This window comes from Bombus huntii, chromosome 6 (genome assembly GCF_024542735.1).
Source record: "Bombus huntii isolate Logan2020A chromosome 6, iyBomHunt1.1, whole genome shotgun sequence".
Classification (NCBI taxonomy): Eukaryota; Metazoa; Arthropoda; class Insecta; order Hymenoptera; family Apidae; genus Bombus; species Bombus huntii.
This window is the reverse complement of record NC_066243.1, coordinates 3,937,547-3,962,559: the sequence shown is the minus strand read 5'-3', so window position 1 is coordinate 3,962,559 and position 25,013 is coordinate 3,937,547. Positions and strand designations below refer to the sequence as shown.

Below are 25,013 nucleotides of genomic sequence, written 5' to 3'. Positions count from 1 at the left end.
GAAATTTTCCACACAGACTCTATTTTTCAAATTATTTCAGAAACCCGAGTTTGCATTAAAATCTGTTGTTTACTGACGACATTAATATTCACTGCAGTAAGCAGTCGATATAATGAAGACTAAACAAATGCAGAAACGTAATAAACTTGCGTAAGCGATGGATCGGTATCTTGAACTCGTAATTCAATGCAAAATAATTGTTGCACCGTGGCGAAGAGTGGCTCGGTACTTTCCATTTCGGAGAAAGTGCACAGGATGCACATGATTCTCGAATTATACGAGAAAGTTAACGAATACATCGATATACGTATATCACTGTTAGTATAAGCAGTAGATTCATACAATACGCAAATACGAATATTATACGCGTACAATAAAAATATTTTTTCCATGCGTCAATCTCAGCATCAGCAAGAGGAATATATTTTTTAGCCGACTGTTCACAATTACGTCAATCGCTATAGTAGGTTATTAACGACTCAGTGGAAATTATAGATTGAAATAATTAGTTATAATTAGTCGAAATAATAATTATAGCGTCATAATTTTTCGGCAAGACTACTGTTTTGAAAATGTTAACAATCGTAATGTTTAATTAAAGCGTTCTAGTCTGAGATCTTTTACGCTGGTGGAATTACCATTAAATTATGATCTAACAGCAGCAAATTTGTTGCGGTCTGAGATGAGATATGATGCACGGTAGTTTTCGTATTACATAACACTACATATTATAGAGCGCGCCGTCAGAGAACTATGGTTAGATTAACATTCTGTCTATCATAATTCTCGACATTCTGTTTTAAGGAATGATCAAAGATTAACTTGTTTCGAGAGAATTAAACGTGAGCACAAGCTATGGGTTAGGAGCCAGGATGTTCAAGCAAACACGTAGCAGCTGCGACTTTATATTTCATTCTCTCAAAAAAAGCTGCGTTTCCAATTTCTCTGAAATTTACTGAATCTCTGAAATCAGAAGTGTAAAGTATTTTTTTTTATATATTTAATTTAAGGTATAACGCTGGATTACTGTGAGCAGTATGTGTGTGTATGTGGCTGCAAAAATTCAATTATATGTATTGTAAATGTTGATTCATGCATGGATTGTGGTGTGAGTGGGAGAGAGACACGACAACCATTTTATTTAAACGTGGGTGGACAGCGATATTCTGCCTTTTTTATTTTTGTTTGGTTAGTTGCAGTCACTTTTTAAAGAGTAACTCATAGAGGCATAGGCTTGGTTTCTCCAACAAGAAATAAATAAAATAAAATAATAATTGTTAAAAGAATTATTATATGTAATAACTTTTCGTTATATTATATTTATTTTATTTAGTTATATTATATTTAACGTTTTCGAACGTTTCGTTCTTCTTAAATTTTAAAATCGTGGAAAGAGTTCAGGCTTGTACGAATATTTGTTTTTACATTTCATATAAATGTACCATGTACATGTGTGCAGGTATGTGAAAGTTCACTACGCAAATTTTTTCCCAGCCTTTGGTTTACTTTACAACTTGCTTGCTGAACTTCGTTTCTTTTTGTTTGAACGTTTGCAATAGTAGCGAAGTTTGTTTTCAGAAGGGAAAGAGAATGTAACATTTTCAGATAAAAGTGACATTTGTTTTTCTTGCTTTAACACACTGCATCCACTTCAAAAGAGTGTAATAAAGTTTTATCGTTACTGTGTATATTTTCGTACGTGTTATATTGGACGTAAATAGTCATTCATGCAAACTTTTCTCGTGGCTGGAGTTCGGAAAGCACAACTCGCAACGCGTACGACTGTGAAGCAGATTGCAGCTCGAGACGTATCTGATTTTTACGCGGAAATGAACTTTTCCTGGAATCTTGAAACAAGAAAACCATCTCAGGAAATTGCACCAACTTCCGCCAGCATTTTTTATGCTGTACATCTCATAAATAGTTAAGCTGTTAGTTCTTTGCGTTTATTCATAAATGGCAGATTTGTGAGAAAAATAGAAAAGATAAAGATACGATGTTCTGATTAGATATTTTAAATTGTAAATGATATTTAAGCGTTTTTAAATTGATCGCTGTAATTCCTTCAACATAATAATTATAAGGAGATATATATATATCAATGTTATATAATATAAATAAATAATATATTACAATGTATTATAATGTATAACAAACTACAGGATAGTATCATTAAAATATAAAAACGAAAAATTTCCTCAAGTTTTTAGCGAATTCATAGCCCAAAACTATAGAATTTTCCAAACAGTAAAAGTAGTCATATCTTATAATAATGTTATTGACGTTGCAAAGTGTTCATGTAATTTTCCTATTATTTTGTATTTTATATATTTTGTGTTTTAATAATCCCATTGTAATACATTGTAAGTCATTGAATTTATCTCACTAATCGTTTTCATATAACGCAAAGAAAATTATACGTAGCTGACAGTTAAAAAATATTCATGTCTTTTTTCCATTACGCAAAAAGCACACGGAACATTAGAAAAATTGCTCGGTCTGCCCTGAAGCTTCTATCTTGTTTATAAATTTATTGCTCGTGGGGAAAGTGGTGAGAATAAAAGTAGCTGACGAACCCTATGTATATCGAAGCAGATAATAGCGCGATTTTCCTCCTCGATGAAGATAACGGCGCCAGAAAATTCTTTGCAAGATACCGGGGCGTGGAAAATTTAATTTTCGATATACGCCAGCCTGACGAGACCCTCGTAAATCAGTTGCCAGCCAATCTAATGTATGCAGTGAAAATTCAGAACGAGTAATTCCAACGTCTAGCAACTTTCGAATGAATGTCGGTTTCTAATACATTTCGGATTATAATTCCATACGTGCGTGCAAGCTTGATTACATGCTCTCTCGCGTAAACTGAGATTTATTATTCAACGTCTTTTTCATTTGGTGTTCTGCAGCTTTCTATCGTAGACAGAGAAACGCGTATTGCACGAAATAAATGCTTCTTTCATGGAAACAGATGGAGAAGAAAGCATTGATAACAGGAATATTTTTCTTTTTACGTGGAAACGTTTATTTTCAAGTATGTCAGATTACGTCTCTCTTTAATCTCGTGTAATGCAGCATAAAATTAATGAAAAGAATAAGATATACCTGCGACCTAGAGATTTTCGAGAAGATTTAAAAGGACAGATAAGATCAGATACAGCTGCAAGCAGAAAATATCTCGTAATTCAAATCTCTTTAAACGATGATATTTACTTGAAGTATTTCGCAAACTAATTATTTCTCGATCGCTTTACCTCGATCATCGCTTACGTAAAACAATACGAGGAAAATATTGCAATTCTCAAATGCACACGCGTTGTGCATTATGCTGCACCCGCAAAATATTTGTGATCTTGCAGATATGATATTCTTTGCAATTATTCATCTTTCTCTTCCAACGTGTTTCTTGATTATATTAAGGAAGAGGATATGATACGTTTACGCTTACATGGACTACTGTGCATAATACCAATAAGGATGATTTAAAAGAGCAGATAAGCAAGAAAACATATTCTTTTTCCTTCTGTTGAATTATGTATTTTTACTTTTACATCCGCTTCTATTTTCTTCTCATTATTATTATTATTATTCCTTTCTCGATGGGAGATATGATTTTTGGAAGCTTTTTATATTTTCCTAATTTCTATAGGATTCTTTCGATAAAAATTGTTAATGGTATTATTAAAAAAGAATTTTTGGAATAAGCGATCAATTGAATTAGTATTCATGAAATTTCACTTTCTACTCTTCTTACTGATCTATCTTGGATGCATAAGTGTTTCATGAATAATCACATTATATTGATATCAGTAACGTATACTTCAATATTTGGTAATTATGGCTATTTAGATTTCATAGGTAATTTTAATAAAAGAAGATACAACTTGAAAATATGTTTCGTTGCACTTTAGCAAACTGAAAACGTCGTTTTCTTATCTTTTGTTGAACTGTATATACATACATTTAGAAAAATATATATATAATAAATTATATATTATAAGAAAACAAAAAAATATATAAAATATAATATATAGAAAATATATATATCTAATAATGTAAATCCCTAGGGAAAATTGAGTTTATTTTGGGAATAATTAAATTAAATACAGTAGCAGTTAATAACAAATCTACTAAAAATTTTACCTGGAAAATGGAGAATCGATTTTTTAAGTCCTAAATTACCGTTCTTCTCCATTCAGCCATACCATTCCATTCAGCAAATTACTGCCGGTAAAACAAAGGAAAGGTAGAAAATGTCGATTGGCGCGTAGTTTGGACTCTATAGAATTTACATATATATTTTTTTAATCTTCTTCAGTTCCATTGTTACTATTCAAAAGTTAACGTTTTATTCGTTTATTATATACATTTCTTAAAGATAAGCCTAATATCTTCAGATAACTAATTACCTGTTCGCAATATTTGATCATTATCGTGCTACATGATCGGTATATTAATCCGATGAAGTTAGTTCGTAAACTCCAGATTAAGCTAAACTTGAGGTTAAGTAATAGCTGTGGGGCACACATAACGCGGATAGCAGTCTTCCTCGAAGCCATATTGTCATTACATCATGAAACGAGCGTAAGGAAGTATAATTCAACTCTTTCTCGACGAGTCGTGTCAAGTTTGCTCGTTACGTAAACTGTGTATGTTAATGTACAATATAACGTGTACACATTTCATTCAATTGTCATGCCTTTTTAACGAGCGCAAGGTAAAAAGTGGATGGATTCAGTTGTAAATATATTTTCTCCACTTTGTCAACAAACAGAAAAAACGAACGCAACTTTGCTTTTTGTGAGACATCTGCCGATTGTCGGTGATGCAAGGTGAAGCATCTCGTGTAATATCGATGTTTACCTTAGAACATCTCCATACTGCAACTCATAAAATTAAGCAGAAGCTCTACAACAAATTCTGTTTCTCAAACAGAATTCAATCTGATGACTTACGAGTGCATTGATGTAACTCTTGCAGGAAAATGTGATTATGAAAGAACAGGGTGTTAACGTACAATGTGTATTTGCTTCTGTTCGTTACTTTTCGTGCATTACGTGATTCATATGCATATTAAAATCTTCTTTTTGGCCACTGAGTAACGTGAAAGGAATAAAAAGTGAATTTTCTATTATTTTCTTTATAGCACATACCGAAACTAAAGCACTGACAAAATTTATAAAATTGCGAATGCATTGTTTTATCTGTTGAAGAACAATGTGACTATTAAGGTACGATACCTGTCTCCGTGTGTTATACTTCATATATTACGTGTGTACTTCATCTACTTCATATTAAAGTCTTTCTTTTAGCCATCGAGTAGCATGAAAGCTATAAAATCTTCAAAAATGTGCCATATTTGCTAAAACTTGCCATATGGTCTCAGAAATATTCCTATTTATTAAACCCACCTTTTTATGAAAATTAATTCAATTAGAATAGAATAGAATAGAATTATTTATGCTACAAGATACAATAGAACAATAGCCTTGCAGCCTGCACGTAAACAACTAAAAAAATAGACATAAACTTACTCATAACCAAAGACACATACGTAATAAATAAATCTTAACAATAATATCTACCTACGTACAGTGTTGTGAATAATCACAGACTCAAACACGCTTCCCGTGTTATTTTTTCGATATTTTCGAGAAACTACTTATCCTGGCTGGATATGTTAACCCCTTAACCTACGATTTACGTTCGAGAATTTTGGGCCGAAAACGTAAACAAGCTATTATACAGGGTGGTTGGTAACTGGTGGTACAAGCGGAAAGGGGGTGATTCTACGCGAAAAAAGAAGTCGAAAATATAAAATATAAATTTTTTTTTAATTTTTTTTTTTAATTTTTCCATCGAGACAACGATCTACAGCGAAAATTCAAAGTCGATTTTCTCGAAAACAAAGCCTCAAACGAAAAATTTTTACTCTATATTTTCGACTTCTTTTTTCGCGTAGAATCACCCCCTTTCCGCTTGTACCACCAGTTACCAACCACCCTATATATTATATTATATATTATATTTGGCCCGATCATCGTAACACGAGCTATGCCCGTAATATTTACGTATGGTCCGATCATCTACTACGGGCTATGCCCATAATATTTATGTTTGTCCCGATCATCGTACTGCGGGCTATGCCCGTAGTTGTAGGTTAAGGGGTTAAGTGAAGTTGTTCTTGTAAAAGATAAATTGAACTCTATAAAACTTTCGTAAGGGTGATAGAAGACAAAGCGACAATTTTTCAACGAAACGATGCTCCTATACGTACAACCGCAACTACAACAAAGTGGTTTCACAATTTCGGGATAGAATTATTACGATGACCAGCATTGAGTGCTGATCTGAACCCGATCGAGCACCCGTGGGCAATTCTAGCGAGAAAAAAGAATAAAATCCGCGTGGGCGGATATTCGAAAGGAAACTTTAAATAGGTTAGTGGATAGTATACCTAACGGATTAGTAGAAGTAATCAAAAATAGAGAAAAATCCATTAAATATTGAACGAAAAGGTAATAAAATTAACGTTGAGTTTATACTCCTTCACAGCCAAAGAGAAGAATTTTCAGAGATTTCATTTCTTCCAGACCTCTGAAGAAGAGAATTTTTGTTTGTTGTATCTTCAGTTTTGCTGTATCTTATAATACCAAGTTGTATAAACAATTTCCTCAAACTTGGTTTCGGTATTACGAAAAATCTAAAAATAGGCTTCAGTTTATAATTATTCACGGTATTGTTCATCTGTATCTTAAATTACTCTCTGTTTTCTCAATTCAATTCTCCTCTTCTTCCTCCTTCTTTGCCTCAATTTTTCGATATAATTATTTCATTTCATAATATATCGTTTTCGTTACAATCGAATAAAACAAGCTTAATTGAATATAATAATATAATTAATAATTAAGCTTCGAGGCTTCCAAAATTCCTCTCTACATTCAGACAGTAAAATAAAAATTTCAATTTCATCGAGAGACGATTACTCCGCAGGTGAAGTTAATTTTAGCAGATGCCTAGACGTCAATATCAAGGGTTAATCAACGTCTCAACAGAGATACGGCTTTTGCGAAATGGACAAACACGTAGGAACTAGGAAACACGCGTTATATAGCATAATGCAAACGTTTACCATTCCAAGCTCGGCATTCTCCGGTGATCTGACGGAAGCCTCTGTCGCATTCGCGGAATTCGATTAGTTATGTCGAATAAGAAGCCTTGTTTCTAGGCTGAGCTGGTAGTCGATGTTTGAACAGTCAAGTCATTGCGACTGATCGATTCGAAGGAAATTACCGCGTCGATCGAGTTACACGGACGACGAATAAACGGTACGCTTCTTACGAAAGAACAATCGAAGATTGTTCGTACAATCGACAAACATCAGTCGGTGGAAATTATACAGAAACGAGGAGTCGTTTCTTTTTTAGCTACGAATTCTCGATCCTTATTACGCAATGCTGTTACAAGTCACAACGAAGCGACGCTGGCTACACGCTGCCGGCGTTTTTTCGTTTCAATGCAATCGATATGTCTTGTACGGATACGGCCACGTAATTCCTTTTTAATCCTTCATTCGTTTCCCGATCCACGCGAGCTTAACCTTCTGCCAGAAGCCCTCTTTTCTGCTAAAACCTGATAGTAAATTGATCCCACTATAGTTCGCCTTGTTATCAAAGAATAACATTTTAAACGTTTGGTGCAAATAGACCGTGAACGTTGACGAAAATTCATATTTTTATAAATGCAGCAGAAGCAGCGAAATTTGAAAAGAGATTCGTTCGTTGAACAGTATAAGCTGTGATCTCAATATTTTCTATATTTTTGATTTTACATTTTTGTATTTTTACATTTTCGAATTCTCTATAAATGTATAAATATCCGTAGCCTTATTTTATTTAATTACAGGTAATAATTACAAGTAGAGAGCTGTTAGTGATAAAAATACGTTGTCGATATAGCAATAGCGATTGAAAATTATGAAAAGTATAAAAAATATCGAAAAATAGAGAGACACGATAAAGGTTGTGAGTGTTTAAATAAAACACAGAAATATGTTTCTGTTTTATTTTACGTCGTACAATATCTGGATATTACATTTACAAAATTATTGTTTCTCGAACGATCAATGTTCCCTTTCTTTAATTTTTGCAATAGCCAATTTGAATGAACTTAATTTATAAACTTCACGTTCTAAATAAGTACAATTTACTTGCAACATTTTCTATAATTCTAATTTTTATCGTCGTACTGGTATTTTAACGCGAGCTTTCACTTTCATCAATATTAGATGCTGTGAACTATTAAAAATATAAAATTCCATTGGCTTTAATATTTTCTATATCAGATTAAGGATATTTCTCCTTAAAAAGGCTCATCCTATGACAAATTACGTAGCTATAACACGACGATTAATAATAGCAATTGGTATGGCGCGTTTAACGAGTTTTAATTTTCTATTTAAATTCTATTACTTTGTCTTTGTCAATATACATAACTAATGGAAATACTTATTTGCATCGCAAATGATCAGTAGGTTCCAAGAGGATCGATTTGCCTATGCCAACCCGACATCTTATAAATAAAATATGTAGATGATTTATTACGCGCCCGTATAATTCAGAATTAATTAGCCGTTAACAGCCGCGCATAACTGGCTTACTATTTCTTTTCCTGCTTCTTGTTGCTGTTTAAAATTTATTTCATTTTACCAGACCGCGCATTTCCATATACGGATACTTCTAATCGAAGGCACATCAGAAAACGCATATTGAAATCATAAGTCGAAAAATCGTCTGCGATGTAATTTATGACAAAGGAAGTGACTTTGCATAGTCTACCGAGTTTCGACATAAAATAGTCAGTTGTGCAATGAGTTTGTTCGACTTTGATACGTTTCGAAAAATATTACAGCAACTTACGCTTGTATTTCAATCATTTAATGACAGCAACGAACAAGCAGGAGAAAAAACGAATATTACGACTATTTGATACAAAAGTATCACTTGTTATTCTCTAGATCAGATTACAGACTTTCCTCGAGGCAGAGCAGAAAAATTGGATTTAGGATTATGCATTTAACGCTGGAACTACCGATAGTTAACACGGAGTTATTTCTACCAGTCAGTCAAAATGACTGGTCTTTAAAAAAATACGTAATAATAGAATATTTTTATATTTATTGATTTATTACTTTCTTACAGAAGAAATTCCATGTTATGTACATTTTTGGTATTATCAATCCATCTGGGATCCCTAAATGAAGGTTGACACATTTATAGAATTGTAGAACCAGTCATTTTGGCCGATGTGGCATTTCTAGTGTTAGCATCTAGCGATCTAGCGATCGATCCTCAATTTTCCTGATAATTGATATCGTCATATCGGATAATACGCAGTAAAAATTTTCAAAACGCGTGGCAAGTTGTACAAAACGGGGAAACTGGTTAATTGGGGTTCGATAAACAGATTACAGGACCCTTTTACACTTTGACTGGTATTGGTATAAGTAGCTTTGATACGAAATACATAAAAAACAAAATAAAATTCATTATATTATTGTTTTAGTTATCATTGCGAGAGTCATTACATCATTGCGGGAAAAATATAACATGAAGTAGGAATTTTAAAATAAAATTGTAAAACCAGCCAATTTGACTGGTGTGGTAGTTCTAGCGTTAATTATGATTAAATATTTAATATGATTATCATTGCGACGATTAAACGTAGTTGAATATTTATTTATAGCGAACATATTGGATTCAAAGATGTTTGAATAAGTCGATGTAATTCGTAAATCGTATGTAGCTTAATTGTCAGCTTTTACACGTACAATAAATAAGAAATATTCTCCTTTTCTTCTACGCAAAAATTTCTCCAACTCTCCTCAACTCTATTAATCCTGTACAGGAAACGTACGTAAATTTTTTGATAAAACGACGAAATTTTTTAAGCTATGGAGTAGATGAGCTACCTAGACATTTACAAAACCAAGTGTACGATGCTGATAAAAGACGCATCTAAAGTTTTTAATAAGACAACGAAATCTCCTAAGTTACTAGTAAACGAGCTGCTTAACTATGTTACGGGTATATCCAAGTATGGATGACGCTCTTCTTGATCGAGTTAATTAAATACAGGATATTATATAAAGGATATATAACATAAAAATATTAGAAACACATCATACGATACCTTTTATTAATTTATATTCTGGATAAAATATTACATTATACTGTATCGCATGGTAATTGTTAAAACATTCGAAACACACTTGGGGTGATTTTGGGAACTTCGAACAATAGTTGTAGACTTCGTCATCGTCTGTTCACTGAACATTTTGAGGATGAAAAAATCACTGATGTACGTCTCACAAGTATGCTTATCGACTAAATGAAAGATCTGAGATCCCTCGGAATAGTCTACCTGGAAAACTTATCGCTTTCTCCATTTCAGAACTAAATAATCTTTTCTTTACAATGAATCGAAGGCGATAAACAATAAATTCCCGTTTGTCGCTCTATTTACGTTCTGCGTACCGGTGGTCGGATTTGGACCCCGCAGGGAACTTATCCGAATCACGCTGGGCGACGAACGTGTTAATGCATTTGCAAAGATTAATTTGCAATTAATAATGCACACGTGCATCGATTACCTAGATCTGGCACAGTGATTGGCGACGTTCCATTGAAGAAATATCGAACTCGCTACGCAACCTAATGATACAAAGAAAAATTGTCCAAGTATCGTGTAGTTAGAGAAAGTTTCTTTGTCTTACGAGCGATGTTTTCGATTAGATTCTTCGATGTTATCCGAAGAAATCGCCGTAACACGGATAATTGAAGAATCCTCTTCGACATCTCGCAGCACCACGGACGATCTATCAGCTGAATTACCATTTTAATGGAATTTTGAGGTAAAGCGCACTTTCAAGGTGCTCGAAAGAACAACCGAGCAGACGCACGAATATTTGCTCAACTCTCTGAAACTGAGCAGCTTGGAAATTGAAATCTCGCTTCTTGATACACGGCTAAGAGGGCTGTTGAGATTCGCGTCACGCAGCCTTTATCTTCGCTTCAGAATCTATCGGCCATTTTGCTCGGCTCGTTACGGTACACCATTTGAGAACCACTATTCTTTGAGGTGATCGAACTCGGTGATGGCAATGCAGCGTTTATGTCACGAAGAAGGAGAGGGCAATGAAGAAGAAGAAGAAGGAGAAGGAGCAGAAGAAGAAGCAGAGGAAGAAAGACTCACTAACGGGCAACAGCTGGTCGTTTACTTGTTTGGCCACGGTTTCTCGGATACGGGTCCGGACCGTTGTTACCAACCGATTTATCAAAACCGGTCAGTCCTTCCAACCTCTTTCGCCATTCTTTTTCTTGCCTCTGGCTCTGTCGATGAGACCGGTCCTGTAGCCCATTTCCCTTTCGTTCCCCGCCGTTTGCTCCTTCTACGCTCACCAACCGGCTACTTTACATGTTGGATCACGTATCGGGAAATTTCTTATTTTTCACCAGCTATCGAGATCTAAGGTTGACAGGTTTCTTCGGAACAATGCGCAAGTAGCTTTCAGCTGAATCTCACACTGGTAAAAGTTGCATGTTTTCTCGTCTCAGTTGGATTTATATGAAATTCGACGGGATTACGCGAAGCTGATTCGCATAAAGTTTTCAGAAATGTTCTTAAGATGGTCGAAAGAGAAGCTAGGAGATTTCTTATTCTCTTTAGCTGGAGTCTACGAAGGTTTCGCGTTGACGAGTTGCTTTGCTGCAACGTGCAAGTAAATGGCTTGCTGTGAGATCAGAAAATGGGAAAACGTTGCTTTCATCTTAATATTTGTATAGAATTTGGAGAACTGGTCTCCGAAAATTTTCAAAATACGCAGTTTCATTCTCGAGATGGTCCACGAGAAGACTAAAATCTTGTACTTGATTCGATTTAAACTATTTTAGTTTCCTAGAAATTGCACTATTCTTAGTTACGCTTTAAAAATATCTTTTTGGTTTCTATTTTTTCTTATCCACCTTTTACTCTCATCTCTATATTTTATCATACAATTGCAGTTTAAGTCGTTAAAAATCATCTTGATCAGGTTGTATTCTGGAACGAAAATTTTAAGGTTCGAGTTGAACAGCCCGAGAGATCGTTGCTCTGGTACTCTTGTATATACTTTAGCTAAAAATATAAGTTTTACGAGTTCTACTTTCTTATACGATCTACCATCGATATTATTAATTTTAGTTTACAATCTATTTTGAATACCCAGAGGCTCGATATTTTTTTACAAGTAATATTTGTTCCATTATTGTTTGCCTTGATGTTTGCTCTTGTTTTTCTTTCATAATCGAAACGAAAAGAAATACTTTGTTATGCAGCAAATTGATGAATGAAATTCATTAAAGTGACATATTAATGTCCGTAAGGCGCATAATGGTACATTTGAAACAGGCAAGTGTCTGGTTACTTTCGAACGTTAATAAGCGTTTTTAAACTTTAAACGATTCTTTCAGTCTCTACAAGCAGTTTCTCGCCCGCCTACGCGTTCGAATCTGCATACAGATTTCGCGTATAATGAAATCGAAAACGAGTTAAGTTACGTATGCCTCGTTCGTTTCTTCTCTGTCTTCCGAGTTTCTTCCCTTATAAAGATCGCTGCATAGGAGAATGACTTTCTCCAGTGGCTCGCAGGAAAGCTCGTTTAATACTCTCCCACGTGTTTCCATGAGTAATCACTATCTTCCGGTGGATCGAAAAAGATGATGAAAGTATAACGTGAATCAACTTGAAACGCAGGGGAATTCTCTGTATCCGATCTCTCGGTGAAAAGTAAGATTTCTTGTGTATTTTTCACATTTTTAGCTCCATACGTACAGTTGCTTATAAATATCTGAAAGTAGTAGATAATATTGTAGTAGATAATAGTACACGGATAAAAAATGATCCAAAGCATCACTTTTTTTTACGAGATAAATTCTAATTATTTATTTAAAAGTCGATGGACGATTCCAGTTACAGTACATATTTTGTATAGTTAACTCGTAATCATCTGGATAGTCTAACCGGTTTGTAGTAGCTGATACCACGTGAAAGAAGACGATGAGAAGCGTCACTCATTACGTTTCTAAAAAATCAACAAACAAATCGCAATTATTTGTTTAATAATTGATCGGCGATTTCAGTTACAGTACATATTTTGTATAGTTGACTCGTAATCATCTGGATAGTCTAACCGGTTTGTAGTAGCTGATACCACGTGAAAGAAGACGATGAAAAGCGTTACTCATTACGTTTTTAAAAAATCAACAAACAAATTCTAATTATTTGTTTAAAAGTGGATCGACGATTTCAGTTACAGTACATATTTTGTATAGTTGACTCGTAATCATCTGGATAGTCTAACCGGTTTGTAGTAGCTGATACCACGTGAAAGAAGACGATGAGAAGCGTCACTCATTACGTTTTTAAACAATCAACAAACAAATTGCAATTATTTGTTTAATAATTGATCGGCGACTTCAATCAGGTACATTACATATTTTATATAGTTCGTGATATTTTCCATGTATACAATTGATCACTGTCATCGTGATAAAACGAAATTTCTTGTTGATTCATTAGTATTGATTATCTCTATACTAATGATATTTGCAATCTTTTCAATTGTTGAATATTATTGAAAATTGTTGAATTGTAGATATATATGTCGGAGATGAAAGGAAAACAGGAGCCTTTCCTTTGCAATTTTGAGAAAAGTCCTCTAATGCTTTAGCTTAGATTTTATCATAGCTGTAATTAAGCAGTTGTTGTCATTCGATCTGATTGTAATTGTTCGAGATTTGTGATAGCGAAATTGGGTTCGAGGTGACAACTGGTCGCCGAACGTAGCCACGGTCACGGGATAAACGTTTTGCCTGACGAAGGTGTGGAGTGGTTATATGGTTCTCTCTAGAAATGTGCTTGTGGCGGCATACGGCTTCAAGAACGGGCCTGGCCACATAGGATTGTACTTTGGAGGTGTCGATATAATGGGACACACGTTGTATTAACAATCAAACTCCAGACAGAAGCTGCCTAGCAACGGCGTTTGGAACTTTCTCGATGCTTCCAACAAGTATACATCAAACTTTTGGCAGAAACTGCCTAGCAACGGCGATTGGAACCTTCTCGATGCTTCCAACGAGCATATAACAAACAAATGCAATCGTACAGCGAGAAAGATTTCCATCAGATTATTATTCGTGTGATCGCCTTGGAAAGTGACACATCGAGCAGTATACCGAGCGTCTCAGCAATCGTATTTTTGTGCCTAAAATTATTCTACGCATAGTAAAGAGTTATCCCGTTGACCGTGGATTCGTTTGAACCCAAGAACATTGTTAGTAGCGTTCATTAAACTCATTATTCGTTAAACTTATTATTCGTAAAACATATTATTCATTAATCTTAGTATTCGTTAAACTTATTATTCGTTAATCTTATCATTCGTTAAACTTATTATTTGTTAATCTTATTATTCGTTAAACTTAATATTCATTATACTTTGTAAAATCTTGTATATACGCGTAAATATAATCTCTGTTTTGTAAAATGATGGCTAATTCAAACGGAGGATCGTTACGCGCCCTAAGTTCTAATGTTAATCCGACATATATATATATATATATATAAAATACGGTATATTGCGATAGAAAAAATATAATAAGAGATCTATAGTAATTGCAAACCTGTTAACACGAATATCTAAATTGGCTGAAGCAATGAATGCATTAACCTCATTACATATATGGTAATTAATGAGAATTATTAGCATATTCAACTTTATTAAGATTTCACACTTAATGAGGTAATAATCCTTGATCGATCGGAGAATTAATTGAATAATTTTCTAACAATTTGTCAGGTTTATCTCTTTTTACTATAAATGTTTTAATTAAGTATTCTTGCACGACTACGTAGAACGATTGTTGTTCTCTGAAGTTGCAAGACATTTATAACAAACATGCAGCTAGTAATTATTATATGACACGAACGGTATTTAATCTCAAATATATATATCAATGTTAAACATAGTGATACTAAATATCGTGAGTTATTAATGCAATGTTCAGATACTTTGGCGATATCTGCGAAGCGTATACTTGCAATAAATACCTTATGCATATGCAGTTCCAGATTCGTTTCAAATTTTATCAATACGATACGCGTTTCATTAAAGTGGCAATGAAATTTCAAAATGTCTGGCAGAACGCGTAGTATTCACAAAAATACGTAATACTGGAAATATATTGGTGTAATACGTAAGACTCGTAGAAGGAGAATAAATTTAATAATAAATAATAATATAATCATATTAATTACGTAATATTATTGCTGAGTGTAGCTTGAATATAATTCTATAATATTAATTATACAATAATAATAATAAGTATATTAATAATATCATATTATAATATAAATATTACTTATATCCATACAAATAATAGAAGATTCAAATTATTTCCACGATCTACTCTATGTTCCACCAGAAGCGATTAAAAATTTCGATACTTTTGAACGTACGATTTTCAGCCAGACAAGTCTCTCTAAACGAATCATGACATCGAGACAGCCATACGTTCTGGTTAAACGAGGAGAAGCTTTAACGGAAGCGTGAAGGAAATTGTCGCATAATCATAAAAACTGCTATCCCTTCAGGATTGCGAATGTCTTCCTTGAAGATGGTTGGTTACTATTTACGACATTCACACCATCAGCAAATTAATCGTTCTTTACAATACGACGGCGGCTTATCAGATTTTATCTAGCAAATACATTCTCCTTGCTGATGTGAGCAATTTGAAATTACGTGGAGATTGCAATGTTTATCGTTAGCATCTCATTTTGGAGAAAATCCTATCAGAAGGAGGATGAACGTTTCTCGAGGATTATACACGCCTGCCACATTTTTCTGAGATCTCTTAGTACCTGAATTTAAAAAACGAAGAGATCGTGCTTACGGCTCTGCGTGCCACTTTAAAAATCTTTTTTACGATCGAATTTGTTGAAGCTTTGAGATGATAAAGCTTGATCAAGTTAGTGATCGTTGTATTAAGCTACGTTCTATTTTATTTGACAACCTCCAGCTACGTAATCTCAATGTTTATGCAATGAAGTGGCTGCATCTATGTTCGAACGTGTTTTTCAAAAAGCATATTTACATGGTTTCTTCTAGTTGGATTAGAAAAATATGTCTTCTTTATGCAACGAGAGATCTCGCAAATCACATTACTTTTGTAATGCTAATCCTCTTCGTGATCGTATAGTTCCCGTTAGAAGAAAATGTATCTCTTTTGGAATCACAAATTAATGGATTAATGTGAAAATAAACACGAAATAAGATCTGTCAGTCGAGTTTATCAGTTTTATATACGACCACTTGGCAAACATACGTGCGTCCTGTTATCGTGCAAATTAACACGGTACGAGATAAGTGGCAGGTAAGTTTCTCAGGTCTTTGACAGAAGCTACTACATTAGAACTTTTGCATACAAATGAAATTCCAACACTTGGACTCGCTCATAAACACGTCGTCAGAGTACGAGATCTTAACAGGCGCCAGATCATTTCGCAATTAAACTTCGTCATTTCTAACTGATGTCGATCGTTAACATTTGCGAGATAGAACAGTGTTCTCGGTATGTAAAACTAACGCGGAGCAGCTTCTTCATATCTTCCTATACGTAAAGACAACAACTGCTTTAATAAAAAAATTTAATTTGCTCAACAATTTCGGTAATTATTTAGGTAAAAAAAATCTGTTGTAAAGAAAAACACAGAGATCTGTATGTAGGTGATAAAATATCGTTACAAATTAATTAGAATGTAATAGTAACATTAAATTACGTGTAATAAATTGTAATGGATAATTAGAAATTTTATGTAATTTTAGTTCCCAATTTGTATTCTTCGGAGAATTAAAGCAAGGGAGGAATTCTGATGACTTTTGAGAAGAGAAGGCAGAAATTGAATTAATTGGTTGGTTTAATCCTAAAGACGTGGTAGGGAAGAAAATAGCCTAAGGGGATTAAAAAGGAGCAAGAGTATTCTAAATTTGGAGCAAATCGGCTGTAGCTAGGACCCTCGACGTCCCATTATACTGAAAATTTCGACGAAAACATTATAGTCAAGTTTTGACGTTCATGGAACAGGAGTTTTCCAATTAATTTACTTGCATCATTAGCGAATGATTTACCTAGTGATTATCAACAGAACGCATATTATATGTCCATACACGGACTAGTTTGCAATACGACGTTCACAGTTCCGGTGAACAGCGCGGTGACACGAACGCGTTAGTGTTGTTCGTACCGCGTTAAGTTAATTTTAACACGTCCCGTGAATTGCATCTGACCGTGTGTGCGTTAGCCATCGTATGTTTATGTATGCTTTTGTTATTCTAAAATCGAAGCATCTACGAAACTTGCCAGTAGCCTGAAGAATATTCCATCGTGTTTATTAATTACTTATAAACAGCGAATTTATATTTTTTACGAACAAGACTAAGGAAATGGAAGTTGAGTAGAGACTTTTCTCTCTTGATAAATATTATGGCGAGCTCTATACTTTGAATATTTTACATATTTCAGCGTGTTTTCATTCAAAACCAGTGAAAATGTCTTTAAAAAATACGTAATAATAGAATATTTTTATATTTATTGATTTATTACTTTCTTACAGAAGCAATTCCATGTTACGTAGTACATTTTTGGTATTTTTTAATCCATCTGGGATCCCTAAATGAGGCTTGACACGTTTATAAAATTGTAGAACCAGTCATTTTGACTGATGTGGTATTTCTAGTGTTAGCATCTAGCGATCTAGCGATCGATCCTGAATTTTCCTGATAACTGATATCGTCATATTGAATGATACGCAGTAAAAATGTTAAAAACTTGTGGCAAATTGTACAAAACGAGGAAACTGGTTATTTGGGGTTCGTTAAACAGATTGCAGCACCCTTTTACACTTTGACAAGTACCAGTCATTTTTACTGATATTGGTATAAGTAGCCTTGATACGAAATTATTTTCAGTTTGAATGCATAAAAAACAAAATAAAGTTCATTATATTATTCTTTTAGTTATCGTTGAGAAAGTCATTACATCATTGCGGAGAAAAATATAACATGAAGTAGGAATTTTAAAATAAAATTGTAGAACCAGTCAATTTGACTTGTGTGATAGTTCTAGTATTAAATTTCCCATAAACGCATAAGCAGCTGTAGACTATTTACAAACGATGAAAGTCTCTATTGCGTGTACAATAGTGAAAAAATTTGGCAATAAGAACACACGTTCGTACGATGCAAGCACAACGAATGCTCAAGTTCACTTGTCAGTAAGATATTTAAATTTTCCGTGATTTCTAACAAATTCCATTCGCAAATTTTAGATTTTACACGAAATTTGTAGTTCTCAGAGACGAGAAATTCCATCTCCTGGAAGAAAAATTAATTAAATTATTTCGTTTATACTATGCAAATTGAGATTAGGTTGAATTTTAATAACAATAGAGATTTAACTCTCGCGTGACATGGTAGTTAAGTTCCATAAAAACTCCTGACGCATTTAAGTCATTTTGAAGCACGCCACCTCTTGCTCTTCTTCGCTTTCATTCGATGACCCTTTTTCGTATTTCTTTCCAAAACACGCGTCAATTTTTATTTAAATAATTTCAAAGGCATTTTTTAATATAATTGCCAACAATAATATATAGATAAGTGACAGAACGAGATCGCCACTTTGGAATATAAAAATAGAAGCAATATTCCAAGCGTCGCCAAAAATAAATTCTAGAATTACATACTTTAGATGTTGAAATACGACTTCGTATATTAAGACGTAATCTAGTGGCGAATTCCTTCGTTTCTGCTGTCACTGAACTAGCGACATTTCTATTTTAAATTCCAATCGCCACTTACAGGCAGGAGCACCTAACAAGAAAGATTCATCAGCAAACGAAATTTGGGCCTCTTAAACACATCGCTTTTTATGGGAATAAATGTAGTTAATTTATTATAATAAATGAAATACATGGTATTAACGTGATACTCATATTATTGAATGGTTACATGCGGGTTGTGTGAGTATGGCAGAGAGAGTTTAGACTGGAAGGTCGTCGAGACTTGTGTTGCAGGAATTTATTAATATTTTATATTTATTATACAAATAAACGTTTAATTCTTCATCGTCGATATTTCTACGTTATATGTTTAAACAGAGAAATGTAGTTTTTAAAAATAACGTGAATAATATCATTGTATTATTGCTTATGTTCTAAGATTACATGTTACTTAATATCCTTAAGTATGTTGATTACAATATACTGTCTTTTTATTACGTTGATTACAAAGTACTGTCTTTTTATTCATTGAAATTTCTGAAATCTAATACGATACGTCATTTCAGGAGCTAAAGTTTAATATAGAAATTAAAGATTATATATTAAGAAAGAAGATGGTGCACTGGCGAAAAAACAGAGCACTTTGCAGAAAACTCTGGAAACAGCCAATTCCTTTGTTTTTTCTCTCACTTAACCAACGGCGTTTCTATTTCAAACTGCAATTACCGTTTATCGGCTGCAGCATTTAACAACAAAAATTGATCAGACCGAAATTTGGGTCACTTGGTCTGCATCCATCTCCAGAAGTGAAACTGCAGCGTGTAGCAAAACACTGCTAGAAAGCTTGTTTCTTTAACTTGTCCTTGCAACAAACGTCTATCGCAATTTGAAGGAGCTTAATTAACCACGACGGTGGGATATTATCGCCGATCATAATTTTCACGCGGCAAGTACCAATTTCCCTGTAATGGGTTCGAAACGGTACTAGCAATCCCACCGTCGTCTTTCCTTGCTTATTTAATTGAAAATCACCTGCCCTGCAAAATCACCTTTCTCTCTCTTTCGCCTCTTTCCCCCTCTCCCTCTCTTTTTCTCTGTTTGTTCCCTTTTGCACCGTTTCTTCGCAGCGAGTATTGCCCAGCAGTTTGATATGGCGCGCACGTTCGTGGAAGCGTGAACTTAGCCGCGAGCACTCGGCGAGATTAAATTTGAAACATTAATAACGCGGCCGAAAATCCCGAAAGAAGGTAGAGGGAAGCTGGTCCCAGGTCCGGGCTTTGAATTACGAAACCTCATTACGCGTCCCTTTATCCGCCGCGCCTTAAAAATTCCATCGTTGTTCGCGAGTTCTCGTTTAATACGAGGAAAAGAAATTCAAAGCGATAAAAAAAAAAAAAAAAAAAAAAAAAAAAAAAAAAAGAACGGTCGAAAGGAACAGAAAAGAGGCGATCGTTTCGAAAGGGACGCGAAGGAGAGTCGAAGCAAAGAAAAGAGAGAAATTACCGCCACACAGGTGTCGATTAATCGTTCACCAGAGGGCGGGAAAATGACCGATATCGCTTGACTTGGTGCTTACGCGTGCTTCATTTGTCTGTTTCAGCTGCGTCGTATCGCGGTCCCGGCCAGGATGAAGACAAGGACTCGTACGCGGCTAGAATCGCGTTCACGGGCAATTCGCGGATTCTGGGACCGATCTGCATAGTCGTGGGCGCCCTTATGCTCGCCCTCGGCGTGCTGCTTTGCACGTTGACTAGAAGGGCGCGAAGAAGAGAGCGCAGGGTTGGCTTCCATTGCCCTCTCCACGGCGATTTTTACCCTCTGAGTCCTGTTCAGGGTTCCAAGATGCTTGGTAAGTCGACATTCTGTCTGTGCAAAACGATACTTTCCCTTTTCAGACGCCAGGCCATCGAGCGTCCAACGATGCGTTTTTCCACGATTTTGGCAATATTTGCTGTTTGGTAAACACACATTCGACGGTGAGACGTTGTTAATTATTTAAACATACACAGGCTTTTTAGTCTTCTGCAATTTGCACCTGTTCTCGTCTTCCAGCGGCGCGTTTTTCAGTCAGGTTCTACACGTTTCATCTCTACCTCCGAACGATAGGAAATTTAATACAGAGTGCCTCGAAATCACGGTATAAGCGGTTGCCTGATGATTCTGCACGCAAAAATTGGTAGAAAAAGAAGAATAACATTGTTTCCTTTAACCTTTTGATTTTTGTACGGGGCTGTTTCTCCGTACGGCAGAGTTTGACGCGAAAACGATACAGCACTGCAATATGTGACGGATGATGCTGTTCTCTACGCAAGAACATTGGAAGGAAGTTTTTGATAATTAAATTATAATTTTTCTTAAAGGTATGACGAATATAACTTTAATGACTTACTTTAATAATTAATAATACAGTTGGGAGTGATATGTTTTAAAACGCTGTACGACACATAGACCCAGGTCACAATTTTTACACTCATAGCGCGATAGTGCTTTTCAAATTGCTCTTCGTTTTCTATTTTGAAGCTACATTTTGAGGTTAAAGATTCCAAAAAATTATAAGGATACGGATTGGCGTGTTGAAAAGAGCATCTAACAATGGTATATTTATTTTAACGAAAAGCAACAATTGGTATCGAAAACAAAGACTATATATTCTTCCTGTATATTGTTAACACTGTTATAACACTGTTATTGCGAGGGCAAAAGAAGTGTGAAGCAAGACAAATGAAAAAGTTAGTTTACTTCAAACGGTGAGCGAATGAGTAAGTAAAGTGAGCCACTATAGTGGCGCGTCGTACCTAAGAAATTGAGGCTTCGTTTTCAAGAAAAATCGGTTTGAAGGTCCGCCAGGTATCCGTGTGATCTAATTGTAGGTTTCCAGTTATCCGAGTTCTCTTTCCCCTTCTGTCGATATTTATCAACGTGAACAGTGTCACGGTTTGCTTCCTATCGTTGCTGTTATCTTATTTCCGCACTGTCCGCGTTTGGAATGCTTTCATAAATAAGGACAAGGGTATTACTTTTTGTAAATCATTTTATTTACGTAACAAGTCGACCGTGTTGCTGTACACGTAACTCTGCTTATCTTATTAAATTATATATAATTATATTATATGGAAACTTACAATTAGCACACGGCTATCTGACGGATAGCTTGCAGCTAATTTCTCTGGAAAACAAAGCTTCAAAGGGAAAAATGTTATTCTTCTTCTCCGACTATTTTTTGTCTGTAAAATCACCAACCGAACGTTTGTAGCATAATTTCGCAGACACCCTGTATACTTGGAGTCGAGTAGTATATAAATGTTATAATAAATAGAGTGGTAACCACAGTATAGCTATCATTTGGAATAAACATGTTTTAAACGAACGTTCGTAGTATAATTATAATAAAACTTTACTCTCTGATAAAACTGAGACTTCGTACGGAGATTGAAGTTATATAATACACAAGTCCCTGACGTTTTAGAAACATTTTGCGCATAAAATACAAATCTCGGAAATGCCTGATCTCGAGTTTTAAATTATCTTCAGTACTGGTGATTGCTACATTACGAAGCGGAAAATGTTGATGTCTAGAATTGCAGAAAATATTCGAGCGTAATTAGCTACATATGCCTGTGGTGGATTAACAGAGAAGATTATAAAAACCTGATGGCCTGATTAAATTACATCACCTATCGAAAGTTTTGCCAGCATACGTCATTCGCCGCCACTTACCCAACAAATTTTCCAACACGTGATAGTTTAACTAACAATGTATGATAACTGTTTACTTGGGCTACATGTAATAAGTTAAAATTAGAAGCAGAATCGCAGCAAGGACTGGAAGATTTCTATTTAATGCCAAAGCAAAGAACTTTTCACGTGCGTTAATTTTCAGTTGATCGGACGTTGTCATTGAATATTAATGGACTGTAACGAATGAAACGTAAAACGCGCAATGTAAAGTACGTAACGAATTTTTGCAGGAAACCGTAGAAAATTTCCAAGCAATTTCAAACAGTAGAATTTTCTTTCAATCACTTTTTAATTACTAGGTTGTATAATAAAGTTGAAGAATATTGTAAAGTATTATAAATATAACTGCGATGAACATACGAATAATATGGGTCAATATCGTTTATAATTACATATTATTTAATAAAAGCAATGAACAAAAAAATTATGAGCATTTCATAAAAGAATCGTTTCTGAATCTAACGCAGCAGAGATTGTTACACTTCCGTTCAAAAATTTATCGGAATATCCTCTGCGCTATTAATATTGAAATATCAACTGTTTTAATGTTTAGAAATTTTCTTCGCGTGTGATTGTTAAATAATTTAAAAAATGTAGAAACGTGTATCCCACATTTCTTGATATAAAGTTTTGAAATGACCGTGTCCAGTCACAAAGAATATTAAAGCAAAATAGTATATGCTTCGTAGTATATATATGTATATAGTATGCTTCATAGTATAGTAGTATATATTCTAACAATAAAATTGTTAGACAAACGTGGGGAATTATTTTAACCTAAGTAACTTAATACAGAGAAGTAAATAAATCTTTGTGAATTATTGGTTCTTAACGAGTTCAATTTCGAAGTCAAGTAGAACAAAATGAAATTATCTTCGTTTATCCGACTTTCAAATCAACTCTTAAATTTACTAGACCTTGATATTTTCACGTAACTCGACTCTCATTGAGCAAGACAATTTTCGCAAATTAAATTGAATTTCCATTAAACTCGCAATATCGAGAATTCATTTTATAGAAAGATGGAAATAAATTCCACACGTCATTATAAAATAATACTACGATGATCTTGGTTTTCGTACGGTGTATCAGAAAAATGTTCTATTCCTCGGCTCCAAATATGAGAATTTACGCTCCACTGTTCACTCATTGTCGAGCAACGAGGCTGATCAAAGTTTAGCTCTACAGTTTACAGTATAACACACACGCGTGGAACGTTTCTGCTCCGAGCAGAAACATTAAACCTATATTCCTTTTATACTTTGCAGTTCCATTGCTATTCGATGAACGTCCGAGGAAACAGAAAAATTTTCCGCCTGAGTCGTGGTCCCACGTACATATCTGCCATTATTATTTAGCGCTATTCCGTATACTCTACGTTTGTTTTGAATTTGCGTAGCAAACATCAAATTCGAATAATCTTTCCTACCAGTCGTAGAGCAAAGTTCAGAAGAAAATAACGGTAATGTTATGTTATGTCTATTAGCCATCAACCAGCCCTCACTTTTCCAAGTTATCACTTGGTGTCAGATTGACATGGCAAAAAATCATCACAGATTAATATTCCAAGATTAGATTCGCGTCATTGGCGAGTAACAAATGAACGTGCTGATCGTATTTATCGCAATGCATCGCTCCACGTTGCTGAAAAGTAATAAAATATTGTTGATAATAACATAGTCACGCTACTATGTGTAGGGACCACTTACTTTCACATTTTCGTTTAGCCAGACTTAATTAAATTGACAGAAACTTTTGCTGTTCCGTAAAATAATACACGTCGATATTCAGTTTGAAGATTAATATAAATAGTTTGAAGATTTGACTACATTATCGTATGTTTAAACTATGTTCAAAATTGAATATCGACGTGCGTGTACAGGGTAGCGAAATCTTCTCTTAATTTCATTGAATCCCGCTAAACGTGAAAAAAGAATTTCAGATGTAAAAAATAACAGGTTTCTACACGTAGTAGCAAATAGTGTAAATATTTGATTTACTATTTCATGTTTAGAGTATGCCTAAAGTAAAATATCGACGTACATTTATAGAAGAGCAACACTTTCTCTTAATGTAATTGTATCTCACTAAATGGGAATGTGAAAATAAACGCTTCCTACACATAGTATACGCGTAGTTATCAACGTTTGGACATAGTCTAAATAGTCAAAATATTTAGACATAGTATACAATAATTTTTTGTCATACGAATTGCAAGAATAAATTCTCACTATTGATATGATTCTTTTGATACAGATACGAGTTCCATATTTTCAAATGTTTTATTATCGATATTGTTTCTGCAAAAATTATATTCGTAAAAATTACGATCTAAATAGTGGAGCTATGTACAAATTCGTAAACATTGTAAAATACTCTTTTAGAAAATATATTTG

At 34.4% G+C, this 25,013-nt stretch overlaps 1 protein-coding gene across 5 annotated transcripts in view; it reads left to right on the top strand.

Annotated features, from left to right (window-relative positions):
• The window catches only part of LOC126866591 (uncharacterized), a 210,347-nt gene that overhangs the window by 77,806 nt on the left and 107,528 nt on the right, over window positions 1-25,013 (top strand). For all 5 annotated transcript variants that reach the window (XM_050620394.1, XM_050620396.1, XM_050620395.1 and 2 more), the window contains exon 3: window positions 20,480-20,728. In XM_050620394.1, the coding sequence (XP_050476351.1) occupies window positions 20,480-20,728 (249 nt within the window). The remainder of the gene's footprint in view (window positions 1-20,479; window positions 20,729-25,013) is intronic.